We start from the raw sequence: 21,700 nt of genomic DNA on the forward strand, positions 1-21,700 counted from the left end.
GTGATCTTTTTGTATTCTGAAGATTTGTCACTCAGACTAGTTTAGTAAGAGGTTGAATGGCTGATAGCTTAGTCTTGTTTCTGACTAGCTCTTATAATTTAAATTAACCCATTTCTATTAATTTATGTGCTGCCACGTGGCTCGTGACCTCATCTGGATGTCATGCTTCCTCTGTGTCTTCTCACAACGCCTTTCTTCCAGCATCCTCTCTGCCCAAAAAATCCTGCCTAGATATCGGCCATTCAGCTTTTTTATTAAACCAATCCAAGTGTTCCAAAAACATTTCCCTCTTTTTGACTAAAGAAAAAGAAAAGGTTTTTAACTCTAATATAGTAAAGCTGTATACAATAAAAACAATTACCAGGTACTGTCTAGACAGGAAAGGTATTAACTTACCCTATCTTGGTGAGTCTAAAGTTTTGTACCTAATTCACTTTCTATACTAACTTGTATTACCAACCCAAAACTAATTTTGTTTTTGGACCTCAAGACATTTTTTACATTTCTTAAGTTTCTTTTCTGAAGCTGGAGTTAAAATTGACTGAGCCAAAAGTAGGTGCTGGGAGCTAAACCTAGGTCCTGCACAACAGAATTAAGTGGAGTTTCTCCAGCTCCTTTCTTTTCCTCCCCAGACAGGGTTTCTCTGTGTAGCCCTGACTGTCCTGGAACTCACCCTGTAGACCAGACTGGCCTCAAACTCAGAGATTTGCCTGCCTCTGTTGAGATTTAAAGGTATATGCCAGCACCACCTGATTCCAGCCCCTTTTAGTTGAATCTAAGGTCCCCAGGCTTGCAGATAGCACTTAACCAACTAAGCCACCTCTGTCTCTGCAGCCTCCACCTGGATTTACTCTTAAAGCTAAGCTAATCACCAGGCCTGGCAGAAAGTTCTTTCATATCCCAGCAACTGTGGAAATGGGATCTTGGTGGGTTTTTTTGTTGTTTTGTTTTGAGACAGGGTTTCTCTGTAGCTTTGGATCCTGTCCTGGAACTAGTTCTTGGAGACCACGCTGGCCTCGAACTCACAAAGATCTGCCTGCCTCTGCCTCCCAAGTGCTGATCTTAGCGTTTTCAACCAGTTTCCCCAGAACTAGCCAAGGGAAAGGGCCATGACCCAATAGAACAGGAATACCCATGCCAGCTTTGACAAGGATGGCCTTTCTTCCCTGCTAAACACTAAGGAAAACAGACAATGACTTGAGGGCTGTAACTGAACTGGGAAGAGTTGTTATTAGCTGGACAGTGAACAGATATATAGGAATTCACTAGCTCATGTGATCTGGTCAGGATCAAAGGTCCTGAACCTTCAGGAATTGGGAAAGTGTATGAAATCTTTACAGTGGAGTGCTGAATGCTATGTCAGGTGATAACTCATTGTTGCTTCACTCAATACTAGGCAGACATAAAGTTCAAAGCTCCAGATTTCAGCCAGGACAACTTGCTTATTGCTCAATTGATTCATGATTTTAAAAAAGGAGTTCTGAGCAACAGCTTTTCCCTGAACAATCTCATTCTATATATGCTCATCAGGACCCATTTCTATAAAAGCCACACCGTCTGTTCCCATACCACCCACAATGCAAGACTTCATCTGACCTCAGCTTAGCAGGATTGGGACCAGAGAGTACAGGCACAGAGAAAAAAACAGACCCACATTCCATTTCAGGAAGCATGACTGCTTAGGGTACAGTTAAAACAAAGTCCTTGGCTCTTAGATGTTTGAGTTTTATTTTCTTTAAATTAGCCTCTGAAATGCTTGTGTTTACTTTCCCTTCCAGAAAAATAACTTTAAAGGGTATAGGCTTTGTTTTAACAAAGGAAGAATAAAGCTGAACAGAAGTGCCTACTATTGGGAGCAGTAGGCTATGGCCAACAGCAGAGAAACATCCTCTTCCTGGCTACTCAACAAGATGGGTTCTGTGGTGTCGCATGAGGTGTGAGTTAGAAATGAAAGCTGCGCCACACTTGGCGCATTCATAGGGCTTCTCCCCCGTGTGGGTTCGCTGGTGGACGGTGAGGCTCGACCTCTGCCTGAAGGCCTTACCACATTCGTTACATGTATAAGGTTTTTCCCCATTGTGGATTCTTTGATGAATGAGCAGGTATGAGCTACAAGTGAAAGCCTTCCCACACTCATTACACACATAAGGGAGGTCTCCACTGTGAATTCTCTGGTGGACAATAAGGCAAGAAAGTTGACTGAAGGCTTTTCCACATTCACTGCAGTCGTAGGGTTTCTCTGCAGTGTGGATTCTCTGGTGGACGATAAGGTGAGAAAAACAACTAAAGGCTTTCCCACAGTCTTTACACTCGTATGGCTTCTCCCCAGTATGGCTTCGCTGATGCACAATAAGGTTTGCACTCTGGGTAAAGGCTTTGCCACACTCGTTACAAGCGAAAGGCTTCTCCCCAGTATGGATCCTCTGATGGACAATGAGGTTGGAGCTTCTAGTGAATGTCTTCCCACATTCGTTGCATTCATAACATTTTTCAGTTATATGGACCTTCTGGTGCCGAGCAAGCTGCGAGCTGTAACTGAAGGCCTTCTCACATTCACCACACTTAAAGGTTTTTTCTAAGGAGTGGATTTTCTGATGTACAGTCAGATTTGAACTCTGAGTGAAAGCCTTCCCACATTTTGCACAAACATAAGGTTTCTGCCCAGTGTGGATCCTCTGGTGCACAACAAGGTTTGCACTCTGGATGAAGGCCTTCCCACACTCGTGGCACTCAAAGGGTTTCTCCCCAGTGTGAATTCGCTGGTGCACAACAAGATTTGCACTCTGACTAAAGCCTTTCCCACACTCACTACATGTAAAAGGCTTTGGCCCAGGCTGTATTTTCTGACTTTTGGCTGGGTCAGAGCTAAGGCGGTATTTCCTCCTGGACTTAGATTTCTGGTCTTCGTCCTCTTGGAAGCTCTGAGACAACGGAGAGTCTTTCACTGTCACTTTTCTTATTTCTTGTTTTTCCCTCTTTATTTTCTGTCTTTTTAACACATTTCCCTTTTCATAAGATTCTCCTAGCTCAGGTCCTTGAAGGTCACCTTTCTGGATTCTTCCTAAAACCACAGGGGGCTCTTCGGCTTCATCACAAACCTCTGTTTTAGGAACCAATAGCTGTAGGTTCTTGCCTTCAGTACCTGTACCAGGAAACAGAAATGAAAACGTTAGATTCTTCTGGCCTAGAAAAAGAACAGGCATCAAGGTCAGAATAAAGAACTCCACCTTTGCGAACTGACCTCATCAAAGAAGGGAATAAATACAACACCCCCATGCCCTTCTCCACACTTACCTTCCCCAGATTCTGTTACGTTCCAGTATGAATGTCACCTAAAAGGTCACGGGCTGAATGGCTAGGCCCCAGGCTAGTGGTGTTTTTCAGGAAGTTATGAACACTTGAGGCCCTGGTCCCTGTTTATCATAAAGTAGCCCCTAGCTAGTGGTGTTTTTCAGGAAGTTATGAACACTTGAGGCCCTGTTTATCATAAAGTAAACAAATTCATCTTCTACACAAATGACTGCTAACACCTCTGTTATTGTAAGTTAAAAGAAACTTTTCCCTCCTTACATCTGTCAGCAACAACAGCCTCTTAGCCCAAGCTCTAGATAAGACTCCTGGTAACCTGAAGACCAGTTATGAAGGACACCAGCTCTGCCTCAACTTACCTTTTTTTTCAGCTGCTAGCATGGATTAGCAAAGAACTGACCAGTTAATTATGGAAAATTCCTATCCATAAACAAAAGGCCTACGAATTTAGGCTTTGTGTGTGTGTGTGTGTGAATGCTAGACAGACAGCAAAGGAAGGATAAAATCTGGGCATGGTAACATACACCTGTAATCCCAGCACTTGGATAACAGAGGAAGGAAAGTTGCTGTTGAGTCCGAGGCCAGCCTCGACCACAGCGAGTTGAAGGGCAGTCAGGGTAAAACAGAGAGATGGTTCAGAAGTTAACACTACTTTTCCAAAGGTCTTAGGACTTCCAATGCCAAGCAAACATTTTATCACCAAACTACAATCAGACCCCAACAAAGTTTTTATATCAGTATCTATCTTTCTTCATTTTACTTTTTTCTTCTTAGTGCAGAGGATTAAATGTAAATCCTCACATTTGTTAAACCTACATTTTGAACTGTAAATATAACCATTTCAAGTCCTTGCTACCCAACCCTGTAACCATGAGAAAGTGGAAGGGCAGAACAGACTCCATAAATCTTCCTCTAACCTCTGTATGTGCACTGTGGTGTGGGTGCAAACACACATGCACACAGAGTAAATAAAATTTAATCAGAAAAAGACCTCATGTGGGCATGACAGTATGTACCTGTGATCCCAACATCTAGGAGGTAGAAGCATGAAGTTCCTAAATTCAAGCCAGTCTGGACTACATGAGACACTGGCTGAAAAGTAAAAAAAAAAAAAAAAAAAAAAACCTCAAACCAACAAATAAAAAAGATTTGAAATCTATGCTGTTGGTTCAAGAGCTGGTTCTCCCCTTCCACCATGTGATACCTTGGGAGTGACCTCAGGTCAACAAGCCTGGCAACAACTGCCTCTACCAGTAAGCTGTCTGAGAGCCCTGAATTAACTTTTTAAATCTTTACATCACTTTTCATATTAATGATCTGTAATAACACCTCACATACTATGTAGACCAGGCTGGCCTCAAACTAAGATCCAATTGCCTCTGCCTCCAGAGTGCTGGAATTAAAGGCCATGATACCAATATAAAGGTATCTTTTAAGAATTTTTAAATTACATTTATTGGGAGAGGGAAGTAGCATGCCAAAGTGCACATGTGGAGGTCAGAGATCAACTTTTGGGAGTCAAAGTAGTGTTTTGCCTGCACGTATATCTTATACACTGAAACTGGACTTACAGAGTTGTACACTGCCATGTGGGTGCTGGGAATTGAACCCTGGTCCCCTGGAAGAGTAGTAACCAGCGTTACTAACTGCTAAACCATCTCTCCAGCCCAAGGTACTCTTTTTTTTTTCTTTAAGTATTAAAAAAAAAAAACAAAATAGACATTTAAGACTGAGAGTATAATTAAATTTGTAAACTGGTGCGGGAGAATTATCTGTATTCTGTCAATCATGTATTTTAATAAAACGCTGATTGGCCAGGCAGGCAGTATAGGCGGGAAAGCCAGACAGGAAGTAGGGGTGGAGCAATGAGAACAGGAGAATTCTGGGAAGCAGGGAGGTTCCTCAGCCACTCCTGTGCAGACCACCGAAGAGACAGCATGTAACCTGCCCAGCTAAAAAAGGTACAGAGCCATTATGGCTAACATAGATGAGAATAATGGGTTAATATAAGTTATAAGAGTTAACAAGAAGCCTAACCTAATGAGTCAATCAGTTTATAATCTTATGGAGTCTTGTGTGTGATTTTCCTTGGGACTTGCTGGCTTGTTGGGGTACTGGGCGGGACAGAAACCCCAACAAGCCGGCCCCTCATGTTACAGTAAACTGTTTGCCTAGCATGTACAAAGTCTTGGGTTTAATTTCCAGCACACATGCATCAGGCATGGTGGCACATCCATGTAATAATAGCACTTGGGAGATGAAAGTGGATTAGAAATTAAAAATTCAAGGTCAATTATGGCTGTATAGTGAGTTTAGGGTCAGGCACGAATATGAGACCATCTCAAAAAAAATGCAGAGCCTACTATCCTTTACTTGCAACATATAAATATCCATGACGACACGGGTTTACACGTGCGCAGAGATGCTAAAAGTGCTGAGGAATGAGCATGATTAAACAGTGAAATTTAGAATTTATCTGTTTACTCTTTAGCTTATATTAAAAACAAAAACAAAACCCACTCTTTGTGGCAACCATATGGGCTGCTCTCCTCACACTGTGTATTTAAGAAGGAAAACAGACATCCACCCCGCATTTTAATGTGACTGAGATCAGGGAGCTGAACTTTACCTAGCGGGGTTGGGATCCCATGAAGCTCCAGGATCTCACTCTTGGCCAGAGTCCCTGGTAATGAGAAGCCACCAAGGGGTGCAGCAGCAGAAGCGGCAGCAGCAGCAGCAGCAGCCTCCTGTGTTGCTTTTAGGACTAGTGCCATGTCCCAGAACATTTTCTGACCCTAGAAACAAGTGGGCATAGTTTGTTTGAGGGAAATAGAGTGAAGCATTGTGATACAGCTTTGCAGATGAGAACACACTCCTGGAGTCACCAACACTGGGTAGGAGTCTCCCAATCTTCCCAGGACACCTGCGTGGAGAAGTTAAGCTACCATTTTGATTATTTTATTTTATTAAGTTTTTCAAGATAGGGTTTCTCTGTGTAGCCCTGGCTGTCCTGGAACTCACAAAGATCCACCTGCCTCTGCCTCCCGAGTGCTGGGATTAAAGGTGGGTGACACCTCCCCACACCCAGTCTACCACTTCGATTTTTAACTCACAGAACTCTACAGTATACATTCTCATCTGTTAGTGAGTCCTAGCTTAGACAAGTAGGGAGCATGGCTTTAAGAAGCCAGGGTGAGCCGGGCGGTGGTGGGGCATGCATTTCATTCCACTACTCAGAAGGCAAAGGAAGGTGGATCTCTGTGAGTTCGAGGCCAGCCTGGTCTACAAATGCTAGTTCCAGGATAGCCAGGACTGTTACACAGAGAAACCCTGCCCCGAAAAATAAAAAACAACAACAACCAAAAACAAAAGCCTAGGTCTTATTCCCCAGAGTCAGAACAGACCATAAGGTGGGTAACAAGATGTAAAGCTCCCCAGGTTCTATGCAGCAATGGTCGCGAGCCAGACTTACAGATCGATCGAAGGGAACATCTCACTAGGTTCCACAGACATAAAAGGAGAGAACAAAGCCTGGGTTTGGCAGTGGAGTGCCTCTGAAGCTACCTGAGATCTGCATTCTCTTCTTTCCCTCCAGACCATCACTTACCTTTCCCTCCTCTTCAGATACATCAACGCCTAAATAAGGCCCTTGCCCTGGGGCCCAGACCTCGACATTCTCAGAGCACACTTGTCGACTGGACGCGCTCACACTTTCACCATCATCCCTGTCCTTTTCCACCTTCACTGGGCCCCAGGAGGCTCGGGCCATGGTCCTCTTCAATTCTGCAGTCATCCTCTCTGTTCAGCGGGGGATGCCCAGCACTGGTCACGCCCCATCTAATCTCCAAATCTCCAGAGCTTCTGAGTCTCTTCCCAGTGCCAAGAGGAGTACTGTTCCCTGCAAAACCAGAAAACACAGTTAACACCAAATACAGCTTTGTTTGGATAACACTCTGCCCATTGGTTGGTGCTCCCTGCTCTGGCTAGTGGCACGGTAGAACAGCAGCGGTCTATTCTTCAAACTTCAGGGCTAGACTGGTGTACACACCTTTAGTCCCAGCACTTGGGGAAGCAGAGGTCTTGTCTACATAGGTCACCTGGGCTGCATAGTGAGATAGTATCTCCAAAAAAAAAAAAAAAAAAAGACAAGAAAAAAGAGAAAAAGGAGAAAAGGAGGAAGAATTAATATTTTAACTGTAAAAACTTTTAAGAATATAGAAAAATATTAGGGAAAGTCTCCAATCCAGTGATAATAATCATTTTACTTAGTAGCTTGTTTTTTACCATGGGGACACATATTTTCAGAATTAGACTAATTTTTTTCCTTTCAGAGCTGAGGACCAAACCCAAGGTCTCAAATGCTCTACCACGAACTAAATCCCCAACCCCTAGACTAATGTTTTAAAGAGGGGACATTACAAATGTTTATTGCTAAAGAGAAAAGAATGATTATCTCAAAGATTATAATTACAAGCATTTTTGAGGTTGTTTTCTCTTTTTGGTCTTAAAAGTATTCATGTTAACACTGTTTATCTTTTTTGTTGTTGTTGTTGTTGGTTTTGGTTTTTCGAGACAGGGTTTCTCTGTAGTGTTGGAGCCTGTCCTGGAACTAGCGCTTGTAGACCAGGCTGGCCTCAAACTCACAGATTAAAGGCATGCGCCACCACCGCCCAGCCTATCCTTATTTTTTAATTGCTGCACAATAACCTATAATTTTCAGTCTTTCTGAAGAGGTTATATAAACATATAAAATTAAATGTAGTCTATACATATATTTATATTAACAGAGTAATTAGTGACTAGATTGGATAGCTAGTCCCCTGTGTGTATACTTTTGGACCACACTTGGACATAGTTCACCACTCTGTACTGTGTAATAGTGTTTCATTTGTATTTTAATAAATAAAATTTGCCTGAGGGTCAGAAAAGTAAAATAGCCACACTGGCCAGCCTTACAGACCAGGCAGCAATGTCACACACCTTTAATCCCAGGAGCCACACTAGTTTACCACAGAAACCAAGCGGTAGTGGTGCATGCCCTTAATCCCAGACATAGAGAGAAATATAAGACAGAAGGAGACAGCCCTTAGACACAGTCTCATTCTGAGATTCCTGGAGGCAGGATCACCATTTTGGACTGAGGTCGAGGTAAGAGTTAGTGACTGGCTGTTTTGCTTTTCTGACCTTCAGGTAAGTTTTATTTACTAAAATACAAATGAAATGCCACTACAGTGCTGGTGGGTTTTGCTGTGGCTTCTGCAGTGCTGGGAAGACATCCAAAGGCCTGATGCACATTAGACAGACGCTCTACCGCTGAGGTACACCCTCAGCCACAGCCATTCCTTGACTCAATTCCTGTTTCACAACAGCCGTAACGGTCTTTCAATATCTAAAGTAAATAAAGCACACATATCTCACTCTGGCAGAGGAGTCTACACTTCACCATACTGTTCACAACCTTTCCTTTAACAAACATGGACTTCACTCCTTAGCTTGGTAACAGTTGCTTTCTGCACAAATCACCCTTTAGTACTATTGCATTATTCCTTTAGAATGAACTGCGAGGTCACTAGCTTAAGGGTTTATATTTTTCAAATTGCTTCCTAAAACACCACATAAAGTCAGGCACACAACTACTAATTAACAAGCACTTTTTTTAAATCTCAGATAAGCCGACAGGTGTTTTTTTATTATTATTATTATTTTAACTAAGTCAAATAATCTGACTATTATTTTAGCTGGATATAAGGAGACTGGTTTTTTGTTTCTGTTCCTCTTTGGTTCTGTTACCAAAAACTGTGCCAATTTTTACTAAATCCACTTTTGCAGTTTTTGGAGTAACCATTCTCATTTTTCCAACGTTAACTTTATTGTACACGCTGAATTTTCAAGGTATGTCACGCTTTTCTCCACTGAACCAAATTACAATTCTGGAGAGTTATTCTCCCCGTGGTGGGGCTAAGTCCCCCTGGCAGGAAAGCCTTTGAGACTCGTTCCCCTACGTGCACACGCTAAGCTGTCTCTACGCTGTGTCTTCCGAACACACTCGCGTGGGCTTCGCGCCCCCGCAGGCACGGAGCCACATGCACAGGCCTCCGTCCGTCCTCCAGAGCCAGCAGTCCCTCGCCGCCCGGCCCCGGCCAGTCCCGAGCTACCTCGTGGCTCCGCAAGTAGGATGGGTCGGTTCAGGGCGATCCTGCTCCTCTCCCGCCCGGCGACACTCGATCACCACGGTGGCCCAGCCCGCCAGCGCCAATTTCGGGACTGAACCTACAGAACCTCTCGGCATTAACCGGGAGAACAATGACCGGACAGGAAGTGCCTCGGGAAGGGCTTCCGGCTCCACAGTCACAGGCTCTCTAGGAATCTAGGAGGTCGTCCTCCTCCGCGCTTTTCCTAAGAGTCCTGAGATTAGGGAAGGCCGGGTATTAGCAGACAATGCAGGAGCATTCTTGCAAGGCATGCACCTACCCTGAGCTGCCAAACTGTAGAAAATCCTGATAGATTGCAGAAAAAAAATATTTTCAAAATATCAAACAGTACAGAAAAACTGAAGAAATGATACAATGAATATCACTATCATTCATCTGGACAAGACCAAAGCAGTCCAATTATCTTTTGCGCTTTTCTTTCTAGGATTTGATAATGACCAAAGGTGATAATTAATTCCTTGTACCCATTTTTGCTTTCAATCTCCTGATTAAACAAAATAAAAACAACTATTTATGAGTGGGTATGTACCCTAAAGATTTAAAGTAATGAAGTAATCGGTCCTTTCTTTGTAACTGTAAAAGGCAACCTGCCAGTAAAAGAATACATTGCTTTCTTAAACTCTGTTAATCTATAGTAAATTGCTTGAACATGAATGTCCATGGGTTCCTGGAATAATTTGTTTTTCACCTGTAATATGTAAAATGTTTAATCATGTAAGGGACACAGAGAACATGCTGTTTTTTTTTTTTTTACTTGTATTCATTGTAATCATTCACTTGAAAAACAGAATGTAACCACATTGTAATTTTTATATTGCCTGAAAGATTTTGCTGGGGTATATAAGCTGGAAGGGAAAGAATAAAGATAGAATCAAAATGAGTTAGAAGGAAAGCATCAAGAATGAGAGAATTAGAAGGAAAAAACATCAAGAATAAAGATAGAGTTAGAAGGAAAACATCAAGAATCAGAGAAAGAAATCACCAGGAAAATAAAGAATATATAATATGAAGAAGAATAAAGAAAGGTCTGAAGGAAACCATCAAGAGAGTGTATGAGTGTTTTCTCCCTTAACCCCCTCAGATAAATAGTCATAGTACGCACCCCACTTTGCTGCTGGAGGCTGGGGCCCCAGGCAATAACGACAAACCATTTAATTGAGGTGGTGGCTCACAGTTTCAGACACCATGGTGGGGAAGCATAGCTCTGTTAAGGGAGACATGGTGCTGGCTATATCTCCATCAGAAGGCAGCAGGAAGTCAGCTAACTGTTACACTGAGGGAAGCTTGAGCAAGAGAGACCTCGGAGCCTGCTCTGTAGCACACACTTCCTCCAACAAGTCACACCTAATAGTATCAGTCCCTTTGGGGCCATTTTTCTTCAAACTGCAACAGTTACTTTAGTATGACTGCATTTCATTATACATATGACTGCATTTTTCTTTTTTACTGTTCTGGGGTCCTGGCAAACACCTTTATACCAAGGCATATACCCAGCCCTACCTAGATTTTCTGAATCTCTCTCTATGACTCATATTTACAGCAAAAAAAAAATTCTTCCATAATTTATTTTTTTTATAGGCAACGTCTTGAAGTAGCAAGAATTCCTTTGTGGACACCACACATTAACAGTGTTTTTCATCTGTGTTAACTTTCTGGTGTACAGTAAGTATTTTTCCTTTACCTAAAAGCTTTGCTATAATCATTACAGCCATAGGGCTTCTGCCCTGTGTGGATTCTCTGGTGACCAATTAAATTTCTCTTAGAGCTCAAGGATTTCCAGTATTTCTCCCACTCATAAGGTTTGTCCCCAGTGTGCATTCTCTGATGTACCACGAGGTTTTTATTCTGACTAAAATCTTTCCCACACTCCCCACATTTATGACGGTTCTCTCCACTGTGAATTCTTTGATGCACCATAAGCTTTCTACTAGAGGTAAAGACTTTTCTGCATAGATAACATTCGAAAGTTTTCTTTACCCATTATTAATTCTGTTAATTTGTGTTGTAGGCAGAGCCTTTACCACACTCATTATACTCACAGGGCTTCTCCTCAGTGTGGCTCCTCTAATCAGGTTTGAGCAGTAACTGAAGATTTTCCCATAATCATTGCCCTTGTAGGATTCTCCCCGTGTGAATCCTCTGATGCCCAACGAGGCTTTTCTTCAGAATGAAGCCCTTTCCACACTCATTACACTCAAAGGGCTTTTCACCGCTGTGGGTTCTCTTATGTTCGATGAGGTTCCTGTTTGAACTAGAAGCTCTCCCAGACTTAACTACATTCAAAGGGCCTTTCTCCAGTGGATTCTCCGGTGTACAAACATTCTTGAATTATAACTGAAAGCCTTCCCATAGTCTTCACTCTTGTAAGCTCTCTCTTGTGGGTATGGAGTTTCTGATGGCCCGTGAAACTTTTGCTCATCATAAAGGTTTGCCCACGCTCTGCACATTCATATGGCTTCTTCCATTATGGAGTCTCGCACAGTCAGAAAGGTTTCTGTTGGAGCCAAAGACTTTACCACAGTCTTTGCATGCATAGAGACTCTCTCCAGTGCAGAAAGCAAAACAAGGCTCTTGTTCAAAATGAAAACTCCCCCACATTCACTGCAGCCATAGGACTTTTCTCCATTGTGGAGTCTCTGATGGTCAAAGACGTAAGGTAAGCACTCTGAGGAAAGGCTTTGCCATAATTGTTGCATTTGAAAGTCAGTAAGTTAAGCATTCTGGGAAAACACCTTCCCATATCATCACATTTATACGGTCTCTCCCCTGAATGGTGTCGCAGATATATTAAAAGGCCTGAGGGTCTAAAGAAGCCCTTTCCACACTCCTTACATTTGTAAGGTTTCTCCCCGGTGTGGATTCCCTGGTGGTCATGGCCCTTGGAAAGTCTCTCCCCAGGATGGTCCTGTGAGAGCCTTAGACGGCTTGAGTCGCAAACAGAGCCTTTCCCACACTCCCTCCTTACATTTATGAGATTTCTATCAGTGTGCATTCTCTGATGGTTCATGAGATGGGGGATTTTACTAAAATGTTTACAACATATATCACAATTATAAAACTTCTTTCCTTCAGTACCTATTAAACATTCACAAGTAGTTGAATCCAAGGTCAAGCTTTCTTCAAATTCCCTCCACGTCTGGGCTTGTTTTTCTGGTAGAGTCCTTTTCTTCTTCCTTTGTTCACACCTGCAAAGGGGCCCCTTCTTTACTATATATACTCTTTCCCCTGTTCGTTTTCTGACTGACTTGTCAAAACTTACCATTCACACTATTCTTCAAAAATCAAAGAACTATGTTCTTGGAATCTTTTTGATGTTCCTTTTATATAGTCCGCTCTTCAGAAGATGCTCAGCTCTGACATCACCTCCTCATTCTCGGCAATGGTATCCCATTCTGGTAGAATGAACTAAATGCAAAGCTATTAAATTGTTATATTTTTGAAAAGACAATTTTTTGTTGGTTATTTTGGTGCTAGAGATGGAACCCAGGGTTTTGCGTTAGCTAGGCAAGTATTGTGCCACTGAGGCACATCCTCGGTCCATACTTCTTTTGAGACAGGGTCTCACTATGTAGTTTAAATGGCCTTGAACTTACTGTGGAGATCAGGATAGCCTCAGAGTCATGAGTTCCCCATCTGTCTGTCTCATAAGCACTGGAACAACAGGGTAGCACCACCATGACAGTCAGTCTGTCTCTCGGTTTCCCTCTTCCATCTTGTTATGTAGCTCAGCATGGTGCTGAATGCCCAGTTCTCCGGCTTTAGCTTCCCAAATGCAAATATTACAGGTGTGTGCTATGACACCTCGTTTGAGAACTAAATCATTAAATGACTTTAAAACACGCTATGAGGATACATGCAACATGTATTAACTTACTCATTTTTGCAGTGCAGAGGTGGAACCCAGGGTCTTGCACATGCTAGGCCAGTGATCAATCAGAGAGCTACTTTTTTGGCTTCTGGAAGAATATACTTTAAAAACGTTTTTATTTTATTTATTTATTTATGATTTATTTTATGTGAATGGGTGTTTTGCCTGCATTCACGTCAGTGCACCACATGCATGCCTGGTACCCACAGAGGCCAGAAGAAGGAAGGCATCGAATGCCCTGAGTCTGAAGTTACAGATTGTCACTGAGGTACCTAAGGCTGGTACCTCAAATCTATTGGCGGGATAGATCCCACAACAGTTCCCACAACAGCTGTTAGCCACCATGTGGGTGCTGGGAATCAAATCTGGGTCCTCTGGAAGAGTAGTTAGTGCTCTTAATCACTGAGCCATCTCACTAAACCTTCAAAGATACTTTTATATGTATATAAAAAAGAGAAATTTTCATAAAAAGGAAGTACGAAGCTGAACGCCACACTGACAGGATCTTATCAATGGACCAATAAACAACCCTCTGGGGACACTTTACACCCCAATACATGAGTGCATGTGGAAGCCAGGGTCAATATCTGGTATCTGCCTCAATCATTTTTTAGATTATTTTCATAGGCAGGGTATCTCACTGCTCCTGGAGTCCACTAATTTTGTGAGATTCGCTAGCCAGCAAGCCCCAAGTATCCTCCCGTTTTTACTTTTCCAGCATTTGGATTGCAGGTGCACAGCAATGTGATTATATCTCATTTGTACAAATAGAGCTTTCCTGAAGATCACAGTGGGGAGCTAGCCACTAGCTGACCATAGAGGTCTGGATAGGAAGTGATATGGATGGGCGGAGAGAGGAAGTGATAAGATAGGAGGAGACAGGAGCTCAGTCTCTTTTCGGTTGGGAGGTTGAGTAGGTAAGGCTCCTTGTCGTTGATCTCTCAGCATTTTCCCCAATATCTGACTCTGGGTTTTTATAATTAAGACCTATTAGAACTCGTGATACACACCAACATGCTCAGCTTTTCATGTGGTCCTAGGGATGCCACAGTGACCTACATGCAAACACATCATGTTTTCACGTGGTCCTGGGGATACCACAGTGGCCTACATGCAAACACATCATGTTTTCACGTGGTCCTGGGGATGCCACAGTGGCCTACATACAAACACATCATGTTTTCACGTGGTCCTGGGGATGCCACAGTGGCCTACATGCAAACACATCATGTTTTCACATGGTCCTGGGGATGCCACAGTGACCTACATGCAAACAGATCATGTTTATACGTGGTCCTGGGGATGCCACAGTGGCCTACATGCAAACAGATCATGTTTATACGTGGTCCTGGGGATGCCACAGTAGCCTACATGCAAACAGATCATGTTTATACGTGGTCCTGGGGATGCCACAGTGACTTATATGCAAACACATTGTGTTTTCCTTGTGTCTTTCTTTGCCACTGCCCATGTCCTTTCCCTCTTACCCAATTGCTCAAGTTCTTTGCAACTTGCTACAAGCACTATATCCATACCTTTAAAAACTAAACTCAGCCTGGTCTACAAAGTGAGTTCTAGGACAGTCAGGACTGTTACACAGAGAAATCCTGTCTCGAAAAATCAAAACAACAAAACTAAACTGTAAGCCTGGTGGCTGTAATCCCAGCACATGGGAAGGAGAAGCAGGATAATAAATTAGGGACTCAGCAGGTTAAAGTGCTTGTTGAAAAGACTGGGGACCTGGGTTTGACTCCCAGGTCCTACCTAATGGAATAATAGAACCAACTCCTGCAAGTTTCCTTCTTATCTCTGAGCATGTGCTATGGCAAAACCCCTTTAATAAATAAGTAACATAAAAAAGTTTTCTGAAAAGTTTATGAGCTAACCTGATGATGGAGGCACACGGCTTTAGTCCCAGTATTTAGGAGGCAGAGGCAGGCAGATCTCTGTGAGTTTGAGGCCAGCCTGGTCTATACAGTGAGTTCCAGGATAGACAAGGTTACATAGAAACAAACAAACAGACAAACAAACAAAAATATAAGCTACTACAAGAGATTCTATGAAAACATACAATTAAGATGAAATGGAAAAATTCCTAAAGACAAAAACTATTAAAACTGACTCGAGACATTTAAAACTCTGATAAAACACAGTAAGTGAATTAGTTAACTTCAATTTTTGTTTATTTTTGTCTTTTATTTTAAAAAAGGATTGATTGATTGATTGATTGATGCATACAGTGTTCTGTCTGCATGTTTGACCACACACCAGAAAAGAGCAAAAGATCTCATCATAGGTGGCTGTGAGCCACCATGTGGTTGCTGGGAATTGAACTCAGGACCTCTAGAAGAGGAACCAATATTCTTAACCTCTGAGCCATCTCTCCAGCCCAACCAGTCAAAATTTTTAAGCAAATTACTTACACAAAAGCCCAGGCCCAAACTGATTCACTGTAAATTCTACCAAATATTAAAGACTTGGTTCTATTTTTCTAATAAACTATTGTAATAAACAGAAGAGGTTTAGTCTATTCCCAGCTTAGTCTACAGGGCCAGAAATACCCTAACAACAAAACCAGACAAAACCATGACATAAAAATATAAAGAGCAAGCCTGGGGAAAGTTACTTTATATGGGAAAAGACCGTAGGAAAATACTATGAAGTATTTTATAAAGGAAGGAGCAGACCATCTTCTGTCCTCTGACTTTAGTATGAGAGTCATAGCAAAGTGGGAAGCTGCCCCTCCTTTCCTCTTCCCGAGAGAAACAAATAAACGTAATCATTTTTTTAAAAATCTTATTTTTGTTTTATGTATATTGCCTAAATGTGTGTCTGTGCACACATGTGCATCTGGTACCCATAGCGGCCAAAAGAGCACTGGGTGCCCTGCACCTGGAGTTATGATTGGTTGTAAGTCATCACATAAGTACTGGGAATGGCCCTCCCCAAACAAACAAACAAATGTTCTTAACCACCGAGTCATCTCTCAGGTCTCAAATATACTAAACTCTAAAAAACAATTTTCTAAGGTTTGAAAAAACCATAATACTGAAAAGCAAGCCAACAAAATAAATGAAGCACAATATGTTACAAAGGAAAAGCAGTTATGTCAGAGAAAAATGTAGAAGAGACGTGATGAGGAGTAAGATGACCGGTGCACATCTGAAGAGAACAATCAGAAAGGAAAACAAAAATTCCTATTGTTCACTTCCATGACAAAGGTTTAATTAAACACCAGTCAAGTCACGAACACTTCAGGGAGTGGACCCTCTGGTGAACTTTCTGGGGGGCATCAGATTGAAATTTCACTGCTTAAAAGAAGCAGTTTGGTAATATGCTTCAAAGCTTAATGCTTAGAGAATAGTCAACTTACCACACCATCACTGCTGAGATACTGAAGAACTTATACATACATACATAATTATAGATTATTAATCCATCTTCTTTGAAGAGATAAGGACACTGAGATAGAAAAGCACTCCTTGGATGACTTTAGGTCTGATGGCTAGCTGGAAGGTAAACCAGATGTCTAGACATCCTTATGTATAAGGTTCTATAATTTTTTACTTTTAATAAAATAAACAAGCCCATCCTTGATATCTGATACCATTGACAGTCTGAGTTAAGGGTCAGACTTCCTGCATACAAATGTTTTTCATGTGCGACAGACTGAAGGAAAATAATTGGAGTAAGATTGAAGTACAAAATATATATGCAGGAGAATGTCATAATGAGTTTTTTACATAATAAATAGGCTGATCTTTACAAACAAAACCCATAGGGATGGCTCAGTGGTTAAGAGCACTTCCTGCTCTTCCAGAGGACATAAGTTTGGTTCTCAGCACTCACATCGGGTGTCTCACAGATATATGCATCTACAGCCTCAAAGGATCCAATGGCCCCTTCTGGCCTCCATTGGCACCTGAACACATGTGGTATATATTCACACAGATACACATATACACACATTTAATAAAAAAATGAATCTAATAAAAAATACAAGAAACAATGCCAAGGTTCCAACCTAAAGGTCAGGGATTCAAAGTTTTACCAGAAGCACATATCTCAACTATACACTTGTCTTACAAATCCCCAGTGAGGGAGCACAGCGGAGCTCCCACTAGATCATTCTCTTTTCTTTTGATCTCTCTCTCTCTCTCTCTCTCTCTCTCTCTCTCTCTCTGTGTGTGTGTCTTTCTCCTTCCTTCCCTCCTTCCCTCACCTTCTCCCTTTCCTTCCATCCTTCCTTTTTGGACAGGAGCTCAGGATCTCCTTAAGTATTCCAGGATAGTTCAAACCTTGCAGTGAACTTCTTTCTTCAGCATCCTAAGTGATTTTTTTTCCAGACAGGGTTTCTCTGTGTAACAACTCTGACTGTTCTGAAACTCACTCTGTAGACCAGGCTGGCCTCATACTCACAGAGATCCATTCGCCTGCCTCTGTCTCCCAAGAATTAAAGGCCTGCGCCACCACTGCCCAACAGTCTTCTTGAGACACCACACTTGGTTTGGAAAGCATCATTTTTTCTGTACCACTCCCTTTTACACCCCAGTTCCACATCACTGTTCCAACCAATAGATAAGGTGTGCTAACTGGTGACCTTTGCTACCCTGCCAAGTTCCTTCTTACCCCTACCCCCCACCCCAAGCCAAGTTCCTCATTCAAGGGCTATATAAGCTGTAACCATTACCCTAATAAAGTGAGACCTTGACTGTTATTCCTTTGCCATGCCTTTAAGAACTAACCACGCCCACCCCAGCCACTTCTGACCTCGTTGCCATCTTGGCTTCTCTCTTTCCTGTCCGTCTCTTGCCCTGTGTACACGTGTTTTCTGTCCCTCTCTATGTTTGTCTATGTCTCCCTTTCTTTAAGTAATAAATGTTTAGCTTTATGTATAGCCTTATGTCCATTTACTCTTCCGTCCACCGCATCCAGCCGCCTGACTCTGCTGCTCGCCCGGGGACCCTGCACTGCTCTGGCGGCGGCCTCTGCCTGGCTGCAAGCCGCCCGGGATATCCCATCATCATAATATTTTAAAAAGAACAATATTGACAATTGAATTCTGCTTGGTTTCCTTCTTTTCTCTCGCCCATGATTCTTACAGGTAGAGCCTCTGTAGACCCTGAATAACTGGACCTGCTGGACGGGTCAATTTGGCCACTTCCTCCTCCTGAGGTTGACTACCAAGGTCCAAAAATCAAAAGCCCCCTTTGGCTCACCTAATCAACATGCCCAATTAAAATGAAACACCTCTTGTTTATAACTAAATTACAAATTAAAATTAAACCATTTTGTTTATAAACAACCATTTTCCTCTCTATCCATATGATTCCTCTCTAACCAGAGGCAGTCCTTTGTCCCCAGTGGGACAAACACTATCGACTCCTCTCCCTTGCTCCCTTCCCCTTCTCTCTAGTCCTCTATCTGTTGTCTTTGTCTCCTGTTCCCTGCCCTGTGTCCCCATGGGGCAAATAAATCTCCTCTGTGCTGAGAACTCAGTCTTGGAGATCCTGAGGCAATACCAGTCTCTTACAAAAGGATTCACTTGGCTTATACTTCCAGGCAACAGTCAACTGTTGTGCAGAGTCAGGGCCAGAGCTCAGAGAACACAGAAAAATGCTGCTTGCTGGCCGGCTCTCAGGCCCACACTGAGCTAGCTTACATACAACCCAGACACACCTGCCTAGGAATTGATTTTGGGCCCTCCCGCACACTTATCAGTTAAGACAATCTCTCACAGATGTGGCCATAAGCCAATCTGATCAAGACAACTCTTCAATTGAGAGTCAAGAAAAGCCAAAACTTATATATTTTTTTAAGATTTGGTTTATTTATTATGTATACAGTGTTCTATCTGCATGTTTGCTTGCAGGCCAGAAGAGAGCATCAGGTCTCATTATAGATAGTTTTGAGCTACCATGTGGTTGCTGGGAATTGAACTCAGGACCTCTGGAAGAGCAGAAAATGCTCTTCACCTCTGAGTCATCTCTCCAGCCCCCAAAGCCAGGATTTATAGAGCCCAGCCAGCTCCAGTAACAAATAGAATCTTCTGGAACACAAGGCTCTGTAGACTACTTCCTTTGGAAAAAGTCCCTTGCCCTGCAGACAGATGGAATCACACACATGGAATGGCTTTAGGCTTTGTTCTCAAAAGTTCTTCCACCTGCTGACAATAAACCGTACCCAACACTCTGACCAAGAGGCCTTCTGGATACTGCGGTAGCCAGAGCAGGCTACCTCACTTATGACTTGGTTTCTTAGCTTGTGACAGAGACCACAGCAATTCATACAGGGCTGTGAAACTGTGATGTCTAACTATACTTGAAGGTTTCCATCGTGGTTTGTTTTGTGGCACTGAGCACACACGCCAGATAAATGTGCTGCCTCTGAGCTGTACACCTAAACTCTCATCCAAGTTTCTGTGTAGTGCCCTGAGCTCAGATCCAATGCGACCTATTCTTAGGTCACTGTGCTCCTCCCTGAGTTCAGCTTAATCCTGAAACATACAAGGGGTGGGTGATCCCAATGCTCAGTTAACAAAGGAAAGCTAGATTAAATCGTGTACACAATATTCTCTGAGATGTGTTTATTATGTTAACTGAAATATCTGAATAACTTTGAATGAAGTTTTGCTAAGCTGATCTAAGGCTGTGACTCTCTCCCCAGAAGTCAAGCGATCAACAAAAACAGCATTCATTGTTTGGGTACAAAACAAAAAATTTGTAAGATTTTTAAACACACACAAACCAGAAACTAATTGTTATTGTTAAAATGTTTGGTTATCACCAGGTGGTGGAGCATGCTTTTCATCCCAGAACACGGGATCTCAAGCTATCTCAACTAATTTTCTACTGTTTTTTCTTCATTTTACTGGATCATTTATGTGTGTACATTAGAAGCATTATCTCCTATTCTCTTTTTACTTAATACGTTTTACTCTTCTTTGGCCACATTATTCAATTATTTAATCCACTTGTTTACCAAACGCATTTACTAACAGGCTAAGCTTTCACATCTTGATCAGGTAGGTATAATGCATTTATTTAGATTACAATCAAAGTACAAATATCCTTAAAACTTTCTATTCATTTATTTACAAATATACATTGATGACATTATATCATCCAACCCATGTTTTATGTACTCATCATCTAATAATTCATAAAAATACAAATTTATTTTATTTTTAAGGATTGGCTCCAGAAAATACTGAAACACACAAATGTAACATGAGGACCAGGCAAGCTGGGGTTTCTGTCCTGCCCTGTTCCCAAAACTAGCAAAGTCCCAAAGAAAATCACACAGGGGTCTATGTTAATGATAAACTGATTGGCCCATTAGCTCAGGCTTCTTACTAACTCTTTTTTTTCATTTTTTAAAATTTTATTTATTTAATAAAAATTTCCACTTGCTCCACAACTCCCTTTTCCCTCCTTCTCTTTTCCTCCCCTTCCCTCTCCAGTCCTAAGAGCAGTCAGGGTTCCCAGCCCCATGGGAACTGCAAGGTCCTCCCCCCTCCATCCAGGTCTATAAAGGTGAGCATCCAAACAAACCAGGCTCCCACAAAGCCAGTCCAAGCAGTAGAATCAAAACCCTGTGCCATTGTCCTTGGCTTCTCAGTCAGCCTTCACTGACAGCCACGTTCAGAGAGTACGGTTTGATCACATACTCCAGCACTCCCAGTTCAACTGGCCTTGGTGAGCTCCAATTAGATCAGTCCCAGCGTTTCAGTGGGTGGACACACTTATATCAACTTAACTACCCTGCAGTCAATGGCCAACGGGTGAAAATCCCATCCTCTGATCCTCTAGGCAAAGCAGAGCTTTTAGTAACTTCAATTAGAAGGGTCTAGCAGGGAAGAGCAGCTGAAGGCCAGGACTCAATCAGTCCCAACATTCTTCCCGTTTCCGCAGTGAGAGAAGTCCTAGGCAAGGTCAGCAGGCTCTCACTGAGCCCTACTCCTGAGACTTTTATCTGCATAACAAGACAATCTACTTATTCTCCGTGCTGTTCTGTGTACCTGCCGCCCCTACTTTGTCTCTCACTCCAGGAAGCCTCGTGATGCTGTTCCTTCTATAGCTCAGGATGGTACGTCGTCCACAATGCTTGTATCCTTACGTTTTTTTCCCTATAGAACTCCCATTAGTCCATACAAAATTAAAATTGATTTCCCTCACCAATCTGTTTTCCACCAGTCTCTGCCTACCCAGTGCTAGGATTAAAGGTGTGTGCTACCACACCTTGAAGTCACAGAGATCAATCTACCTCTGTCTCTCAAGTGTTGGGATTAAAGGTGTGTACCACCACACCC

The 21,700-nt window shown here is 42.4% G+C and overlaps 1 protein-coding gene across 2 annotated transcripts; it reads right to left on the reverse strand.

Annotated features, from left to right (window-relative positions):
• Nucleotides 1-1,704: 1,704 nt before the first annotated feature.
• Nucleotides 1,705-9,635, reverse strand: Znf35 (zinc finger protein 35). Of its 2 annotated transcripts, XM_048423359.3 has the most exons (5): nucleotides 9,465-9,635; nucleotides 7,358-7,430; nucleotides 6,917-7,207; nucleotides 5,939-6,104; nucleotides 1,705-3,142 (listed from the first exon to the last, which is right to left on the reverse strand). In XM_048423359.3, the coding sequence occupies exons 3-5, from the start codon at nucleotides 7,100-7,102 to the stop codon at nucleotides 1,899-1,901; spliced, it is 1,596 nt and encodes a 531-aa protein (XP_048279316.3). In that variant the 5' UTR covers nucleotides 7,103-7,207; nucleotides 7,358-7,430; nucleotides 9,465-9,635; the 3' UTR covers nucleotides 1,705-1,898. The 2 variants fall into 2 exon arrangements, with proteins under 2 accessions (XP_048279316.3, XP_048279315.3); XM_048423358.3 differs by lacking the exon at nucleotides 7,358-7,430.
• Nucleotides 9,636-21,700: the final 12,065 nt, after the last annotated feature.

This window comes from Myodes glareolus, chromosome 4 (genome assembly GCF_982192425.1).
Source record: "Myodes glareolus chromosome 4, mMyoGla1.1, whole genome shotgun sequence".
NCBI lineage: Eukaryota > Metazoa > Chordata > Mammalia > Rodentia > Cricetidae > Myodes > Myodes glareolus.